The sequence below is a fragment of the Rhodnius prolixus genome, unplaced genomic scaffold, assembly GCF_049639745.1.
Source record: "Rhodnius prolixus isolate KJV_2025 unplaced genomic scaffold, Rpr scaffold_6, whole genome shotgun sequence".
NCBI lineage: Eukaryota > Metazoa > Arthropoda > Insecta > Hemiptera > Reduviidae > Rhodnius > Rhodnius prolixus.
Window position 1 is genome coordinate 27,401,992 of NW_027411634.1, and position 20,603 is coordinate 27,422,594.

Here is a 20,603-nt window from a genome sequence, read left to right on the forward strand (position 1 = left end):
CTTTGACAAGAGAGTCGCTGCAAGGAGATGTCCATTTGTAAAGGGACTAAAACGGGGAACCCTACTGTCTTTTCAATTAGGTTCTAGAGTTTGCAGTGACGAAAATATTTTTAAATCCGGCAGGTAATGTATATATAATAGCGACGTCTGCAACAGCTCTCAAATTGCCTGCAAGACATTAGAAGAAGGTAGGGCGGAAAAGAGTTCTTCTAGGAAAGCGTCTCAGCGGCCAAAAAGAAAATCCAATTGTGGTTGTTACAAGATCTGGCAGTGGCTTGTAACGGATTAGGATTAGACAATGGCCGACAAGAGCAGGTGTCCTTGCTGGAGGAGTTCCACTCTTAACCATAGAGCTGTAGTAAAAAAAAAATTAAGCAAACAGCTGGGAGCCTGGAAATCATATTACTGGAACCCTTACTAAATCTCTATTTACATTAAAATATTGCGTTTCTAATTTTCTGTTTCTACCAAAAAAAGACATTAAATATGTTTCAAAATGTAAAAAACTATCATTAGTAACACATAAAAAATATCTCCTTTACAATTCTTTTGTTTTACTTGCTTAGATTGAATTAAAATAAATTAATATTCTTCATAACATTGTTATTAATCAAAGTCCATAAGATCTTTTTGTTAAGCGTCAACTTACGTGCTGCCTCTCAAAATGTTTGTCTGTGAAAAGAGCGCAGATATATTTTGGGAAAGGAAGATTTAGGCCCAGCGTTTTCAATTTCAAAAACACATTGAAATTTACTTCTTGGTTAACTAATATGTCAAGTTTGTATTTCATGCTTCGCTTTCAAAATCAGTTACCAATTGTATTGAAAAGTAACTTGAAATAATCAATAACTTGAAAATTGTCAAAACATTATTTTCCACATATCACTAACAATTAATTTCAAACCTTACCTTTAAAATTAATTTCTGCAACTCTCGCTTAACTAGCTTCTCATAATCATAGAAGACCACAGAACATTATATTCTCGGAGGCATGAGATAAGTCTTTAACAAAAAAGCCTTGATGTTGACCTGAAGATGGACCTAATGTAAGATAAACATGTGTGCAGTGTTCAACAAAATTTGATACTGATTCCCTACCTTGCCTACGCTGTCTAAGCTGGTTCTAAGATGAGGAAACTTAATGCATAGTCATTTAAAAAGATTAATAGAACATTGATGAAGTTAAAACTAATGTTTATTACAAACATTTTTTAACGGGCATTAATTATTTGAGGTGAATTTGGATTTTTTAAGTAAAGCTCATTCTTTAAAATAAGTGAAGAACTTTTAGACAAATTTAAGACCGAAAGTACTCTTTTACCCAGAGTATATTTTAATTTACAATCTCCATCGCTATCTTACGTAATTGATTTTTCATTTCCAGAATTTTTATTACATATTTCAAGAGTTCAACAAATGTGAATACATTATGGGACTGATATTCGACTCAAAATATAACACACAATTAGGCGTATTCTTAGAAGGACGAAAACTTTTCTTTAAGAAAATTCTTAAGACTTTTTCAACTTCATTAATACCCCAAATATTATTGATACCTCCAAAACCTGATAACTAAATTAAAAAGCGGTATGTCTGGTCTTCAAATTATAAATATCTTATTTGGCAGAAATTGGGGACATGTTTGTTAGCAATCAGACCAGACCGATTCAGACCTAGCGTAGCCTGTTTAGTCTTCTTTCAATAAGCTTGTCAAGACGACGAACTGGACAAAATTATTCATTCTTACATTCTGAAACATTTCTAGTACATGAGGACAAATGATGGAAATGCGATAAAATCAAAAGACAAAATCATCATTCAAAGATTTAATTTTTATTACAATCTTAACAAGTAAATACTAACTTGCCTAAATTTAGCTCGAACTTTACATATTCTAATTAACATGTGTCCATCCTTTTCTTATGCGCTAATAATGCATAATCTATGCACATTTTCATAATCTTTGAAAAAGTAAAATTAATGGTAATTGATTTTTATTAAGCTTGAAAACATGAGCACAAAATTAACATATGAGCAATAGTTTTTATTATCTACTAAAATATCCTTAAATATGTAAAAGGATTAAGCTATAGTAAATTCCCCTCCTTAATCATAAAAAATTTATGGAATAAAACATTTTTTTTACAGTGATATAAAAAAATATACAACCAGAAATATCACAGAAAATTTGCAGTAATTAAAACTTAAATTTCATTTGTTAGCTTAAAAATTATTTTTTCATTCAATAAAAAAAAAAATTATTCCCCAAAAAATTTCTATTATAAAAATGAAAATAATTAAAAAAAAGAAACTAAGATATTTGCTCTTTAATCCATGGCATATAATGATTAACATCGGCAAATACAGCTGGATTTCCTTTGCCGCAATCTATACCCCATGAAATAACTCCAACAACTGCATATCTATCGGGTTCTGACTGTAAAGGGCAGTATAGTGGGCCACCTCCATCTCCCTGAAATTTTATTAATTCGTTTACAAATCAAAATTAAACGTACAATTAAAAAACAAATAAATAAATCGTGTTTCCCACCCAAAAAAAACTAATATTACCTTTTTTATTAAAAAAACACTTCTTAATATACATGGCGTACTAGACAAAAGCAACCTATCGGAAAATCCATTGGATTAAATAATTTAATGCTATTGGATTTAAACACATTGAGAAGAAGATATTTTAAACATTTAGAGTAAAGGCCATTTCCAATTTTTCCATTTCTTCTCAAGAACGGGGATACTCGCAAAAAATTTCCAGTTACCGGCGTATTTTCATCGCAAGTATTATTAATAAATTTGCTGAGCTTGTAGTCCTGAAACTCCTCCTGCTTTTTATTGCAAATGAGAATGCAATGATGAAATGATTTGTGAAGCTTCAGGATTGTAAATACTCCTCTATACAGTAGACTTCGTCAAAGAAGATATTCTTAGATGTGAACTAAATATAGTTCACGACATCTTGTTTGCTTGAGTAGATGGCAATAAAATAGAAAGCAACGTGGAAAAAAGCAGTTTACCTAACCGTCAACCTATTCTGACGGAAAATTCTGAACCTTACCTGTTCATACCTCAAACAATCCATTACATGAAAGATGAGTATTTCTTTAGCTCTACAGGATGGATTGCACATATAACTCTTTCTTTTGTCCGCTCAAACTAAAATGCTCATTAAGGGAAATCAACCAAAACTTCACTCGAAGATTACTTAGTAGCAGTTCGTATCTTAACATAGTAATGGTCCTAGCAAATAGTTAGGTTGCATAATGGGCACAACGTAAGCTAATGCATCTGACTGAAGTTAAGTGGGATTTAGATGCCTAAATCTAATTCGTTGTGGAATATGGTGCCGAACTCTTTTCACGGCTCGATTTAACAAGCTTGATGTGGTACAGGTTATCATTAACTTCGCATGCAAAGAACTTAGCTAAACTTGAGACAAGTAACTTAAACTAAATAGATTATTTCTTCTTTTAACCTGCAGTAAAGTAAGTTCAACATAATAAAACATTCACTAGTTCAATTAAACATCAAATTTAAATTTTATTGATTTAATAAGAAAACCAATAATGTCCATCTTTATGAAGCATTACCTACAATAGTTGCACTAAATATGTTTAATAAAAAGTAAACAAATTATTATGTTTCTAGAAGAGAAACTAACTTATTACTCAATTTCTTCAAAGATTAATTTCTCCTTTTAAAGAAGAATTTTATAAATAAAATAAATAGGAAATTGATAACAGAATAGTCAAGCAAAATAGACACATAAAAAGTAAAATATTAAATAATGACCTCGCATGTATCACTATCTTGTGAACCTCCAGCACAAAGGAATCCAGGCAACAGTGTGAAATATTTGCCAAGTTTAGTTTTCCTCAACCTAGTCTGGCATTCATTTTTATCCATTAATGGAAGTGTCACCTTCCTTAACGTATCTTGGTAGGTACCGTATCTAGCTGAAAAGATCAGTAAAACAAAATTTCAGAAAAATACATATTCTCAGAAAGATAATAATTAGAAAGGGTTTCTATTTTGTTTTATATGAATTTTGATTTAAACTTCAATTTTTAATTCTAAACTAGTTTCTTTGTAAAGTTGATGGAATTTTTTAAAATTGAGAGGCGACTGTCCACCAAACTTATTATTATCCAAAAATTAATTGACTAATTTATAACAATCAATACACTAGTCTTTGTATTACGAGTGGGTTCATAGCTCAGGTTCTGCGATCGTCAATTACTCATTTTCTGATCTTTTAATCTGTTCTGTACTCAGCATTAGAACTGAAAACTTCAGGTTTTGACTGAATTCATTTTCAAAAATGGAACATTATATATGAATCTTGCACGCCTGACTCACAACCTTTTACAAAAAGTTCAACGTTTACAACTGCCTTAACAACTTTAAATTTATTAGTTTTTGATAGAAATAAGGGTCTTGTAAATTTTTCTAGCTTGTGCCTTTTTGAGGTTTTCGCACTCAAGGGACGGCAGGTGAAATTTCGAAAATATGTAACTATAGCAATATTTCATCATATCAGCTTGTAGGAAATTGGTGAAGTCGTAATTTAGGTTAATTACTGAAACCTTTATAGCACTGTCCTATTATTTGAAAAGAAAATACATTAATGACTCTAAAAATATAATATGTGCAATATGTTTTTGTTATAACTCAATTTCTCTTGTTTGTATACGACTTACGATTTAAAAAAATTAAAAACTAATTGGTAAATATGATATGTATACATTTTTTGAATTCTTACAAGATTAGAAATATCAGGCTAAACATGTGCATTGTATTAATTTAATTAGTCAATATTTTCGTAGTTTTTTGGTTGCAAGGGAGAAGAAGCTTATTTAAAAACAAAACAAAAGTAGCAGAAATTCATTGGCTGGGCATCACATGATCTTGTCACTTTTTTGAATAATGTCGAGGTAATTAATAATACTTGATAAATAAATTACTTACTTAATTCATTTTTACCCCAGCCAGTGGCCAGACAAGCTGTACCATTCACAGGTTTCTCTAAATCGGGCGTGCACACTATGTCGACAGTTTGTGATAATTGTACCGGCGATTCCAAACCAATCAATGCTATATCATTAGCTAAATTCCTTGAATTATATTGTGGGTGTAGTATTATTCTAGCCGCTCTTTTATCTTGTGGAGCGATTGGTTCATAGTTCTGTTGGATATTCCAGTCGCCAGCTCTAACAATTATCTCTGAAGTGCTTAATTTGCTGAAAGAAAGTTAATTAAATAGTTTATTTTAGTATAAAATATATTCTGAATTATCAGCGGGAAATGCTTTACATGTACAGGAATTATGAAAATTATAGTTTAAGAAATATTTTTTATTCTTAGAACTTTTACTAACTAAATTTCAACTGATTCCGAAGATACTTTAAATTACTTTTGGCTGTTAAAATAAATCTGGTAAAACACTCATACGACTTGCTTTTATCCACAATTCTAATGCCTCTTAAGCAAAATTTAAAATAAAAATAATTTGCCTCACTTAGTAAATAATAAAATAAATAAATCTATGAATTTAAGTGAAGTAATAATAAATTCTCCTTGGCAAAATATTAAATCTAACAATGAATAATAACAGAGCATTTTGTAAAGTGCAAATTCATCCTTGGGTTACTTGAACGTGACTTCAAGATCAAATGATTGATATTTTTCCGTATTCTAAATCTCATTATACAATTAAAAGATAATTATACAAGGAAAGAGAGTTATTTTTCATGCCATCCAAATTTGGAGAGTTGTATCTTTGAGTTGGGGCACTCCTAGAACTACCTAAAATCGTCGTAGCTTCCTGATACGTTCCAAGGATAAACCTGACCAACAATTTTTCCAAAAAATTGTTTTTATTATTACCGCTACCTAAATAATATTGACTACTTATATTTCAGCCAGCAAATGCGGACATGGCAAGTTTACAAAGTTTTCAAATAAAAGAATTCTATATTATACTAATGCTCCCGATTTTCTCAACTATAGTTGTGATTGCTACTTGAGAATATTGAGGATTTGAAGGCTAGCCACTCAGACAACTCCTGAAATTTTCGGTAGTACCAGGAGAATATCGTATTCATCATAGTCATTATCAACTACAAAACTTTATGCTTCTGTCATATTTCCAGTGAAGCGTATCATTGCTTTCTTGTTGCAGTAGTTATTATTTCCTATTGAATTATAGTTCTATTTATAAATTACTGCTGTTGAGGGTTGTAATTGAAATGAAATGGTGGACCTTGCTGAACAGAAAAATATTCTTTTAGCGTAAACAGCATGTTCAAAATAGCGACCTAGCAAGAAAAAATCTGGAAGTAACTAAAGAATACCATTTACACCAACGAATGAATGCAAATTCAAAAATCCAATACAAAATTCTTGGCTTTAGTTCGTTTGGTCTTAAGCCTAGTTTTAAACTAGGTTTTAAAGCACATTAACGCAAATATTTAAGTCCGCCTAAGGTCCACAATAATTCTACCCGCAAATCATGAAGAAGAAAATGAAAGAACAATATATTTTTTATACAAATTAATGTATTATACACCTTAAGAACACAATTCATGAATTATTAATGCAGCCACTTTAGGAAAATAATATTTTATAAATTACAAAATACATAAATAATACAGGGTCTGGATATCTTGTAAATGAATGTTTAAATAACTATATTTAATAACTATGTGTCGGTTCAAGGTTTAAACTTTAACCTTGGCAGAGAAAAGAATCAAAAAACATATGGAACATGATGGGTCTATCGACGGACTTTGGTCTTCATAGTATAATTCAAATCATTATTACTGAAATATTGTAGCAAATAGATTTAAAAAATTACTCCTTACCTGACACAATGGGCAGCAGTCAGCACTACTGAAGGTGTAATCAATGCGCCTCCACACATCAGAAATGTGTCATTAATTTGGCCATTATTCACAAACAATAGTCTTACCATCCATGGGGCTTCACCGTAAAATGTTTCCTCTGAAATAATTAATAAATTGTATTAAAATTAATACATAGTTTTTTTTCTCTCTCTCCTTAGTTGGGTCAAATTAAAGGAAAAATGATTTTGAGTCGCAATTGAATTAACTGAATCTACTAAAACTAGGCTTAAGTAGGAAAAACTGACAAGACACTTGTTTAAAGAACTTAACAAAACCTTGGATATATTCCGCGCAAACAATTTTAACAACTACAAACTACATTGTCACCATTTAAGGAGTTGATAAACGCAAATAATTTAAGCACATTCACTTAAGCTGCACAATTCAAACTTGCGTATTCATAAATTTTTTAATGTTTTTTTTATAAAAGAGTGTATAAATAGACTACAAGAAGAACATCAGGAGAAGGAAGACTGAGTGATGCGCTTCCAGCTTTTTGATGGATAGTCTTTTAACTAACAGGCGTGACCCATTCTTTTGGCAGTTCTTGTGAATTTGAAGCAGTAAGAATGAGAATAGAATTTGGATGCATTCAGTCATTCATCTACACATGAATGGACAGCTAGGTTTTACGAGATGAATACAGCATCTGTGCTGAAGAAGAATGTAAAGAAGAGGATCCAGAAGATTAGCTGGTAAAGTACCATTTACTAATTCAGTTACCAAAAAAGCTGAATTGAGGTTATTCAAGACAAGAGTCGGTCTTTAAAATGTAAAAATAAAAAGTCAAATAAATGTTTGTTAAATTCTTTTTAAAAAAAACTTCAAAAACTATGGCACAAATTAATTATTCAAGCAAAATTGCTTAATTATAAACATAATTCTCACCTGGATATCCTAAAAGTCCAGTAATTCTCAAAGAATTATCTATGTTACTACCTTCTCCTGCAAATCTTCTACGTCCACAACCATTACCTCCGCTGATGGTTGGCACAGATGGTCCTTTAATATCGCCTGGGATTGGTGGTTGTCTAGTTGGTTCTGTGACAACTTGTGGTGCTTCAGTTTGAACTCCTCTTTCATCAGTATCTCCTCCACCAGTACCATCGGGAAGCTGACAACACACTTCTATTCCACTACATGTCTTTAACCTGTTAACAATTTTTTGTTGTTATTTTTTATACATATTTCATTTACTTATTTGGACAACTGAAACCAGCTCTGATTATTTTTTCTTCTATTCAGCTTTACTTTACTGATATGTACAATTTAAATAAAAATAAGAAAACTAATCACTTAATCTTCTTCTTCTAGAAGGAAGGAAGAAGTCCCTTGCAATCTTTTAGCTTCCGTCGAAATATTAGATAATAGAGCCTAAAAATAAATGTTCCAGATAAAATTTCTATATAACTTAATTGGTAGCGGTAGCTTCAAGTCAGAAACAACGTTGGCCTCAAATGGAATATAATTTTGAACGTACTGAAACTATGGTTCCAGAAATATTCTGCTCGCACACAACCATTTGCTTAAACATTTTTTGATCTCAGACACGATCTTCATTGAAAATTCAATTAGAAAAAATGAAGAGACTGCATTACTTCTCCTTTAGCGTAGAAGGAAAGTAAATAATTTCCACATGTGTGTGGATAGCTAGATTCTGAATCACCAATTGTCTATTGTTGCTAATTTATTTCTAAGCTGGACCGAAACTAGTAAGATACCTGATCAATAATACTATAATATTAAGGAAAAACTGAGATTTACTTGACAGGAACGTTTCATTCTTAAGAAAACCCAATTTATAAAATATTCAGAAAAACAAAGAGGACATATTATCTAATATTTCTTTACTACAGCAAATTAAGTTATAAAAAGTCAGTATACAATTCAGCAATTGATGTGAGTTATATAACATTATTTAATTCAAATAGCTAAAAAATCCTAAACAAAAATGTGTAATTAGGACTACATAAACAGAAAACAAATTTAAAACAACGTGACGACAGTGAAAAATAAATAAATTAGTGTACAGCAAACAGCCGCAGATGAAAGATGCAAAACTTCATACATCTTTTATTAACGAGTAAACACCATGTAATTTCTAATTTTATTTTTGTAAGAATAAAAAAAAAAACAAAAACAAAAAACCCAGAATGATGAAGGTCAACCGATGACGGTCAATTTAGTTAATCTGCACATGTAGAGAATACTGATTTTATCTTTTCTCTCTGGTTGTCTCATTATCTGCACTTTTAAATCTCTTATTGATTCCTTTCACAGAATTTCGATATTTATCTAGAAGTTTTATCCAGAATTAGGAAATATCAGAATTATTTTTAAAAAAACTTCTATTTAATTAATAAAGAATTATATTTTTAATACATTAAAAGATCTGATCTTTTGCTGAATCGAATATTTAAGTTTAATTTAGGTCTTCACTTTTAAAATAGTTTTTGAAATTTCAATGTAAAGGATATGTCTATTAATATTCATTTAAATATAATATAAATTGTTTTATACACTGACTGCTCACATGATACACTTTTCTCTCCCACTTTATCAGCGACATTTGCAGAAACACTATCAGTTCTATCTATAAATAATAACAACGTTACAGCAATCATCACTCACTAACAAAATAATGCAAGTGATAAACATTGAAGAACCTCGTGAAAAGAAATTAATGAGATGAGAACAGAAGGGTTCGTTGTGGATTAGTGGCAATTCAACTGTAAATCAGATAATCAAATGAGAAATAAAGAGAAATTTATGGTAACGAATAAGCTGAGAGATGGGTTTAGCACTTAATTTTAAGGCCTAGAACTGTCCTTGTTATCTAGAAACGATTTAATGACGTGGAGGCTGGTCAACAGTCTGGACTTTCGTTTATTAAGAAGGATTAAGAGTTTTAATGAAATTAAATCTGAACACTAAAAGGTATTCTAGGAACTGGATAAGAATTTGAGAGTCCTGGTGTCAGTGATGATTGGCACAGTATCTTCGCTTTCTGAAGGTTAGGTGAAGAATATTTGGATATGGCCAGATACTACGGGTAGATCTCAGTCAGTTAAAGGTCAGTGATTATATAGCATTGTGTTCGGCAGACTGATCAGTAAACTTTGAAGGTTTAGGACCTAAAGCGTTTTGTGACCGCTCACAATAATAATAATAATAACAGAATTTTCATGTTCAAAAGTAGTTAATGAGAGGTAAAGATACCACTGATGATTCTTTAAAGACATTATTTTCTAAAATCCCATTCCTAGCTATTCCTAGGCACTACTGTCTATCAAGGGCCTGGGGCCTAGGCATTGCCTGGGATCGAGGCAATCTGTGTCATTCTTCTTTCAGTTTTCTTCGCTAATCTCATTCCAATTTCATTCGAAATACTTTCTAGCATCCATCTCAAACGATGTCTGCCTCTTCGGCAAGCTCCAGACATTTAAGGTGATTTTTCTTCACACAATGTCACCAAACTAACAATAATTCTACGAGAGACTCTAATTTCCATTTACAAAGAAAGTTCCTGCCCATATATTCAACATTTGATCAATTTCCTTTGTTCTGAATGGATGTCTCTGACAAAATCTCTCAACCAAGAAGTAATCATGTCAGAAATGGTAACATTGTGTGGAATAACAACTCATGAATGATAGAATGACTTTGTTGATGGTCAGTAACACTGTCTGCATGTGGAAAAGGCTCCGGAATCCAATAACATCAATTGTCAACGCTTCTTGAATTAAAAATAAAGTAAAATAAAGCAAGTCAATTCTGTTCATCAGCATTTAAGTCAAAGTTACTAAACGCCTTTAAGCCTTACACTACTTCAATTACTATTTAATTTAGCAACACTTAGAAGATGGAAATGCCAGAAAATTGTATGTTTGAAAGAGAAAGGAAAAAATAAAAGTAAAAAGGTAGCTGAACCCTGTTATTCTTTAAGAAAGAATTCGTGGTCATTTAAAACTATAATTACTCCAAATGAGAGAGCATTTGGACACCAAAGATACGATTTCTTTTTAGTTTAAAATAAAAATGCCTTCAACAAGACTGAGATACAAGATAAAAAAAAGCAACAAACACAAAATTTACTCTTTACCTGCTGAGTTGAAGGACAAATCACAAGAAATCCGCACGTGATACTTATCTTCTTAGAAGAGAACTCATGCTACTTAATATTTATAAAAAAACTGGCTGTATAATTTCAAAAGATAAAATATAAGAAATAATGACAGCTTCTTGAAAGATCTATAGAAGAAATGATGCAGTAATAATCTTACAACTATACAGGAAATTACCAACTGATTATACTCATGTAGTTTACACCTTGAACTATCTATACAAAATAAGGAAATCAAGCAGTTAAACTGTAGATGATTATTTTCTTACATTGCGGTGCTTTTTGGGAATGCAAATCTGTGTAAAGGATTTGATTTTAGTGAACAACAAAATACTTTTATATATTATTAGCTTTAGAAAATTTAGAAATTAATCTTATTTTGTTTCCTTATTTATAATCACAAACAAATTAATAAAATTCTTTTTTAATAAATATTATTTTAACAATGTTGATTTTGACAACTTTTTACATAAATCATGCAACAAATGCGCATCTGACAAGAACAACAACCTGCACCATCATATTTTTTTCTATTATTTATTAATGCTATACAACAATAAATTATAATAGATATTATGTTTTTAGTTATTTGTTTTTAGTAAATCTTTTTTTTTTTAATTCACAAAATCCGAACACTAAACTCATGGAAGAATTAAATCTAATTAAAAATACACTAGTTGTTATTTCCTACTCTCAAATTACATTGAATCAGATAGCTCTCAAGTAACCAAATTATTAGATATCATTTTCCGAAAAAGTAAAAAAGTAAAAGTCTTCTATTTAATGCTGCACAGTATGTAGATTTACACAAGGACAGTTAGTCCCCGTGCTGTCTCAAGGATCAATGGCTCGATGGACGAAAGCTATGCAGGAAAGAGCTAATAGCATGTCTTAGCATCATGGGAGTGTGAGTACCACACTTGCAATTGCAGCTGTTGCAGTTTTAATCAACCAGCTGCCATTAAATATTTACATCCAAGGTGAAAACAAGCGATTATAGATGCAATCACTTACAATCAGGCCACACTTGGAAGTCGATTAAATAATGTAAGGACTTTTTTTCATTCATTGATTATATCTATTAAAAGTTATCGCTGGACTCGATCTACGCTGAGGCTTTGGGGCTCCTACGGAGTTTTGGACTTGTGTATATGCTCATACAGCTGGCGGAAGATATTACAATAGATCTTTATTGGGTAGGTGACGGTGGATCAGTTGGTCCCCTGTTTTATATTATTTACGCAAAGTATAGCTTTCAAGTTGTGCTGTTTCACTTCAAGCACCCCAAACAAAAATTGGGATACACAATTTGTGGTTCCTGACGTTTTTAAAAAATAATATTGCAAGAAAAAAAAAAAAGATTCAAGAATAAAAGATGGCAATCAATCAACAACATAAAAAATAGGCTGTAATCACCTTAGATTAAATAAATAATAACCCACACATTTCCTGGATGATCATTCGCCAGCATCATGTCAAGCTAAAATCGTTTCAAGAGCAGAGAGAGTTCCCAAAATAAGAAGAAATGAATTCCATGGCAAGTAAACTCGTTTTTTTGTGTTTGCTTTGAAACCCCACTAAACTTCAGGGCGTGTACCAAAGTTTCGTTGAACTGAAATTGTCTACCACCATAGAATGACCTCATTTCCAGTCACTGACTAATTAAGGCTTCTTTGTAGAAACAAAAAAAGAAGGTATGCTTGTAAACGGATTCCTTAATTTTTTATATTAAGAAGCTAAATTGGCAATCACAAAATTATGGCAAAAATAGTTTTATGCATTCGCAACTTTCTTGACTTGGTTGATGTAATGTTCACCGTGAATTTAGATAAAAAAGAAATGATTTTCAATTCAATTTTTCCCGAAATTCCTGTCCAGTATCTATAAAAATAAAATTGTCTTGAAAATCCCACATGACTTTTTCTGATTAATTGTATAATAATAATGATTAATAAATTTTCTCCAGACAAAATTAATTAAATGAAAGGTGATAAACTTACTAGCCAGCCTTGAAGGTACAAATAAAAGGCCCTGACTGAACTCCACCAAAAAACACATCTTAATAATAAACAATTGAATCAAAGTTTTCTTAGTATCCAGAAATCACTTAATGTAACTTTTATTTTGATGCTGTCCCTCAACAAATAAATAAATACATTGTTTTAAGGAAATGTTTGATAAGTATTCATCTGTAAAAGTGTGTGAAGTACAATTATCGTTCTGAGTTACAAAATACTGTAAAACCGCTTGCTTTTTGTAGAAAATTCCAAATATCTTAAATATTTATTCTGTAAATTCTATTTTCTGACTAAACCATTTTCCTCAAGCTAGTAATTCTAGTGTTGTTTTTATTGTTAACTGATGTTACATACATGAACTAGTAAACATTTCTGCAGAAGTACTTTAGAGAGAAGAATAACATCAGAAAATTTCCAGTATACCTAACTCATCGAAAAATCAGTTTTCCCCTGAAAAAGTTTCAAATAAATGATCTTTCTGATATATTCGAAGTATAAAGAAAACCGTTATGAGCCGATGACCCCTATAATTTAAGAGTTCAAATGCTGATGAGGAAAAAACGGGAATCTTATATTACCATCTCTGGGGTATATATAAAAAAAAAACAACATTAATGAATAAACTACAATTTAACTTCCTTGTATTAAAGGCTTTAAAGATAAATTTATCCTTTAGATAAATCGTAATTTAATTCTCGGAACAAATATGGGAATAATAAAATAAAAATTGCTAGAAATATCATAAAAACGACACTAAAACCCAACTTATTGACTGTGATTTAGTTACAGATAAGCAGAGATTATTATAAGAATATCTTTTACAGATTGTAGAAGACAAGAGTTACTGGATGGTGCTACTGAATTAATGTTAAGGAATACCTAATTAAGTTCTAAGCTTTTCAAATAAATTTAAGTATAAAACATGTGTGTTTTAGTAGGTTTACCGTAAATCCCGTTTTTAACCGACAGTTTTAAAGGAGTAGTCCCGGTTAATGAATAATTTTGTCTCTGTTATTTGATGAGAATCAAAAAGTGCCAAATATACCGGTTTAAAGCTATTTAACAAAGGTTATTTATTTATTTTGAACAGCTATACCCAATACATTTTCAATAATGAATAACATGCGGTCTGAAGATAGAGGTACTAATCGCTGAATGAACAGTAAAAGTTTTATTGCATTGTAAACTCAACTGTGAACTAAATTGTAGTGAATTTTGAGATGCAATTAAAAATAAAGAATTTTCAAAGTAAATTTACGCTCTTAATAACATTTGAATAACATGTTTTGTTCAATTTAAAGTTAAAAGTAATCACCACAAATTTGTTGTTTTTCAGAATGTTGATGCTTTCTCCAGACAAGACTATTTTATATATGTTACTCAAATTCTTATAGAATAATTTCTTCAAGACAAAACATTCCATTAAGACTTAACAACACAATTACCCAAGGGGTAATCACAAAACATACAATTTAAACTCAACTTCTCGGAGATAACAGAACCTTCCTCAACGATTTTAGCTGCTTACGCAGTTGATAGAAGGTTAGACTCCTCTCAAAAAGAGGTTAACCAAAAAGTAACTGATTTACAAACTTGTTTGGACTTCGTATTATACTAGTTCTAAAGACGGAAGCTAAAGTTGAATCCTACTAAAACAGAAGCAAGAATTTTCTTCTTTCTTTGGTCCCGTCATGAAGACCTGCACCTATTAAAATTCCAGAAAATTCCCTGGAAACGAAAGAATGAAGGCGCGTGCTACCTTGGCGTAATCTTTGATACAGAACTCATCTGGAGATTGCATATCAACACAAAACTTCACCAAACGTACACTCGATTGAAACAGTTATACCTACTAATTAACAGAAACACATCGCTCTAAGTACTCCTGAACTGTTCTGCTCTACAAAACACTCCTCTTTATACCTCTTTTAACATGTGTTAGCTATGTGCAAAAGATTTAATCAAATAATTCCATATTTTGTATTTTTTGAAAACCGACAATATAGTTACGTTATTTTGTTCATCATTTTCTTTGCACAGGATGTAAACATCCCTATACGAGGATGAAACATCCCTCGTATTATGTAGTCAAGTAATTTTGTTCACTTGAAATAACATACCATAAACTTCGGTGAAGTCTATCAATGGTAAATGTATTGCGAAAAGACAATAAACAATAACTATGTAGAATTGATTGATAATCACATATCCTTAGGTGAGTTGTCTGTCTCAGGATTTTGAGAAGATACTGTTGAGAAAAACTGACAAGATCAAAAATTATATATAATTGACTATTATAACTGTCAAGTCAGACTCTTAGACACAAATAAGAAGAAGCTACTTTGAAAGTGAAAGGCAGTAATGAAGTAAAGCAAGCCCCTATATATGTATGTTCTGATTACATCGCAATCCGTATTTTATTTGTTACATCTTCTTTGAAAGTACTAAAGATAATAGCCAATCAGCTAGTGGAGAAAACTCCTGAACTTAATCAAAGAAAAAGGAAAGTCTTTCCAGAACCTGCAATATCCTGAATGGTATTTCCCTTCTTTCGCATTTTATTGGCCACCTGGGATATTGTGAACCCAAAGAAAATTCTTCTTCTCCTTTGGTTCTTCGTTCCTCGAAGGTCTTAAGTCTCTTCAATCTCTTTCCTATGCTAACCAAAGCACTCCTTCTTCACACATTCACATCGCAATTCCTTAAATCGTCCTTAATAACTCCGCCTAATCATAGACCTACTCCTTCAGGTGTTTATCCAGCATTTTGCTTAAGAATCCTCCATTCTTAATAAGTAACCTACACGCTCAATCTTCCCCTCTTGATTCATCGACCGAATCCTGTCCATTGTATATAAAATTCTCTCATCTCACCATTTGCCCTTACTTTTTATCTGTCTCCTTTCTTCACAGGACTTAAAGATTTTTCTGAGGATCTCCCAAGGAATCAACCATCTCTCGCGTTCTTTCGCCAACTCCCACATCTTCCTAGCTCACGCTAGCATTCGCATTAATTTGGTTTTATAAACTATCAGCTTCAACTCCCTCGATAGATCTCAGATACGAAACACTTTCTTCATTGCCTAGATGTACCTTATATTGCCTGCCCGTTAACCAGCCTTTTATGTCTCTTTCCGACTTAATTTAATCCGATAAAAGAAGTTTGGTTCATGTAGTTTCGGAGTAGTCAAGTTTCATCGAGTACAAACCATATATTTATCCTTGGATACTAGCGATCAACTGCCATGATAGAGGCGGATTACTAATATACTTAACTAAATTTCTCTTATTACTCTATTAAAATCCAAGACCAAGATGAACAGCCAAAATAACTACCCAACACAATTTAGCTAGGTGCTAGACGGTAGCCGAGAGGTTAGAGGCGAAACCTGTAAAGCCAATATGTATTTGTGGTACTGGGTTCGATCCTCGGTCTTAGGCCTTGGATTTTATTTAGTGGTTAAATATGAGAAATTTATAGTAAAGTAATCGGTAGTTGGACGTAAAGCCGCCTGAAGAAAAAGGCATTACTTTACTTTACAATTTAGCTATCGTATAAGTTATCGTATTTAACCGCTCAGCTATGAAGGTCTTGTATTACTGAATTTAAATTGTTTTTATTAAAGTTTAAAAAAGTTTTATTTCCGCATTTTTGTCCTGTAACTGGAAATACTCAATGTAAGAGCAACAATTATTAAAGAATTCCCCCTTAGAAATTTATACTTGGTCATGAAACTGACACAAAAATCTAACTATCAAAACAACAACAGAATCTCAAAACACTTGATATCACAATCAAATTAGTTATCTCAAGTGTGTCAAAATTTCGAATAACTCAAAAACGGAAAGTACCAATATGATCAGGTATTTTCCTTAGGTATTGTAGTCACTTTCTATCAGAGATTTCAACAGTAATTCGTCAACAGAAAGTACTTCTAGTAAACTACTCGTATTTTATGAATGGTAATTATTTTGATGAATTTTCCTTGTAAAAAAGTTCTTAGGCAGCTACAACTACTATAAAGAGTACCACTAAACTACCACTATAAAGAGTACCAGTTCCGTGCCCTCAGTTCGTGCTAGATCAAAAAAGTGCCGGGCTCTGCCCTATACTTAATCACAAACGGGGGGGGGGGGAAATTCATGGAAAAATTCAACTTTTCATTATATCAATGGTGATGGTCAAATGACAATTCAATATACTCAAATCAAATCTCAATTTACCATAAACTATTATAAAAATTAATCTAAAAATAGAGTTAATTCTACTGCGACCTAACGTCAAAATGAAGATTAAAATGAACTTTCGAACTCCTCTATTGATAACAGAAGCATTAAACTAGTGAATATTTTTACAATTAGCGAGATAGCATGCCTAGCATCACTGGGGACGTTCATAGTCAATTATAAAAGTGAAATCAGTAGATTTTGTCCACTTACCTGACGTCAAATAGACCGTCACCAGTAGTTATAACTTTACCATCCTCACACTGATAATAAGGAACACATACACAGTCGTCTTCATTTTGAGATTGTTCTTGTCCATAACATTGTAGGATATTTAGTAATGAAAATATTAAAAGTGTAAATATTGATTTAGTATACATAATTATTTAAAAAAAACAATCTAAATTCTGAATAATTATTTAATAATAATAACTCTCTGGCTGTAAGCCGACTGAACAATACACTCAACACTGGACTGGGTCTCAGACCTCACAACATATCCGTTGAGGACATCCCCGCCTTTCACACAAGAACTGAGTGACGTCACCTGGTTAATCTTGTTTCTCTCGTCGGATTGCTGGCTGCTGTTTTTCTTTGTAATCTATTAGAGGAAGAGATGATTCCTAGTTAGATCGTAATATTTCTAGTTAATTTGGTTAAACTAGCAAAGATCATTGCAGTTTTTCACAATATGAAATTCCCCGCGGATTCTAAAAAAAAGAAAATTCAATAAAAAACTATTGATTCATTAAATGATGTTATTTAGAAAAGACTTGTTCTTATGGAGAACTGTTCAGAGTACTTATAAATAAGCTGAGATCAAGTAAAGGTAAGATTGGATTAAAATTGTGTAATTACGTATTGGTACAAAAAATTACCCAACCTCAAGTATGATGTATGTCTATTTTGATGCATCTATCAAAACAATAAACATCCTGACAGTTTCTAATCTATCATCTTCACTAAATATTCATCACAAAGACTAACTTATATTTTCCAACTCTTCAAGTTCAAATCCTCGATTCATTCTCGTAATCTCGTTCTTCTGATCTCTGTATTCTCTCACATCTTACTTCATGCTTTGACAAATCCTTCCTAATACGCGCTACCTCTTTCTAGATCTCCTTGCCATCATCTGTCCGCCATGCTCCTACCCTTTCTATCTTTAAATCCCTTCTGTTCAATTATCTCATTTCTACCCAGTTTTTTCCGAAACTATAATAAATTGTATTCATTTTTTTCCTTAATTTTAATTTTTGTAAATACTTATTTTTATTTATAAATATTTAAAATACAGGCCAAACTAATAGGGCTTCTAAATGTACATGTTTTTATTCTAAGGGGGACTATAGTGCCCTTAGAATAATAAATTTATTTTCTATTCTATTTCATATTTATTGTTCTGTAAACCATTTATTTATAAGTAAGGATGTTGCATTCTGGTTGGCCTGCTGATTTGTTGATTTATTATTAGTAATAGGTATTTTTTAACTATTAATTGTTTTATGATTAGTATTTCACGTCTTCAGAAATGTGAATGAGTTATTATATATCTCTAAAGTGGAGCAAATTTATGATATATTCTATTTTGTTTGCAATTTTTTAAAACTGAGGTCATTTTTATTGAATGAATAATACAGTGTTGTAGACTAATTCATAATTATTGTATATTTGGATTTGTAAATCACTTACTGGAAACATTTATGTTCAAAATATTATTGTTATCTTTTTAAATCCATTGCCCTTATTTAGTATTATTTTGGTTAAATTCATTTTATTTTTATATTGCATTGTACTATTATTATCATTATTTTTATTACATTAATCGCTTTTTCTTTTTTCCTCGTCTGTAAAAGTAATACTTTTCATTTTCAATTTTTCTACTTCTTGTTATTGATTAGTTTATTTTTGTTTGTCAAACCCACCCCATCTGTATTGTACAATTATGTAAACGGATGTAAAATAAATAAATAAATAAAATAAAAATAGTATTTTTTTCTAGTATAAACAAAAGAAGGTTTATTTTACATTAAAACAACTCAAAATTGTTTATAATCATTCAAAATTTATAAGCTGTATTTAAATGATTTGATTTATATTCAAAACCAAACCCCGGCAGACGGATATCCGTGCCGTAATAAGTTTTTATTTTTATAAACTAAAATGTCTTTTGTATTTTGATTTTTTTTCCATAAAACTTACTATTATTATTATTATTACTGTTCTATTTCTAAATGTTCTATGTTTTTTCTTTTTAGTCCTTTATAGCCCCAATTGTTAACTTTAATTTTTTTAAATTTGGCACACGGTCTTATCCATTAAAATTTCGATCACTTCTTAAGAATTTTTTAAACCGGGACAGAATGGAGGGTTTGGTGCAAACAGAAAGTAGAGTTATACCTGCTCCATATTATGCTGTAATGGATACCAAGATAATCTTGCTCTTTGGTTTTAAGGATGCTAATAAGCTAGCGATACAGAGATGCTGTTGAGATGGTGTTGCCACATCAGTCAAGCTTTTCTCCTAGGGTGAGAACAGAGAATGATGGAGAATTCATTTAGATAGCTAATAACAAGAACAATGGAGGTTAGCCAAGGGTGGACATTGGGATGTTCTAGGAACCTCTTACGCAATGGAGGAAAGAGTTAATTTATTGACAGAAAAATATCAAAGTACAAGCACAACAAAATCTTTATCTTCAGTAAACTTTATTTTAACTAAATGAATGTTTCAATTTGAATTCCACAACATTGGTTTTAGAATGTCTGTTACGTGAGTGATAGTTCTATGAAATCCAATTTAGAACATTTTTTTCTTTGAGGAAAAGCAAAAAAATATTCGCAGGTGTTTGTTCAGATAATTATACACTCGTATAATTGTGTTACTTATTTCAGTCTTTGCAACATTCACTTGCAATTAGGCAATTTATTTAATGAAAAATGATTGTATAAGGAAAATATTTTTTAAAATTGGACCCTTTAAATATCCTAAAACAAGAGATTAATTACTTAATGTGTATATATCCATTCCGATGTTAATCTTTTCAAAATAAAAATAACCAATAAGATATATTTTTTATTAAAGTAATAAGATTTGATGGCGTTGTGTAATCAAGAGTAAAATGGAAAGTAAAAAGCAGTTAATAATAATGTCGAACAAGCGGTTGAGATGTGGGGAACCCCTCCCGGAAACTGATGGTTTCTTTATGACATCAAGAACAAAAAAAATATAGATAAAAGAATTTAATGAAGCATACAAGGCCATTTTTATTGAAGGTATGGAAGTGCGTATTAAAATCATTCTTCAATTGTAAAG

At 31.1% G+C, this 20,603-nt stretch overlaps 1 protein-coding gene across 1 annotated transcript; it reads right to left on the reverse strand.

Annotated features, from left to right (window-relative positions):
- Nucleotides 1-1,811: 1,811 nt before the first annotated feature.
- LOC141461525 (phenoloxidase-activating factor 2-like) lies at nucleotides 1,812-17,785 on the reverse strand. The gene is made up of 6 exons (XM_074142706.1): nucleotides 17,501-17,785; nucleotides 7,809-8,071; nucleotides 6,879-7,017; nucleotides 4,984-5,255; nucleotides 3,808-3,971; nucleotides 1,812-2,473 (listed from the first exon to the last, which is right to left on the reverse strand). The coding sequence occupies exons 1-6, from the start codon at nucleotides 17,665-17,667 to the stop codon at nucleotides 2,312-2,314; spliced, it is 1,167 nt and encodes a 388-aa protein (XP_073998807.1). The 5' UTR covers nucleotides 17,668-17,785; the 3' UTR covers nucleotides 1,812-2,311.
- Nucleotides 17,786-20,603: the final 2,818 nt, after the last annotated feature.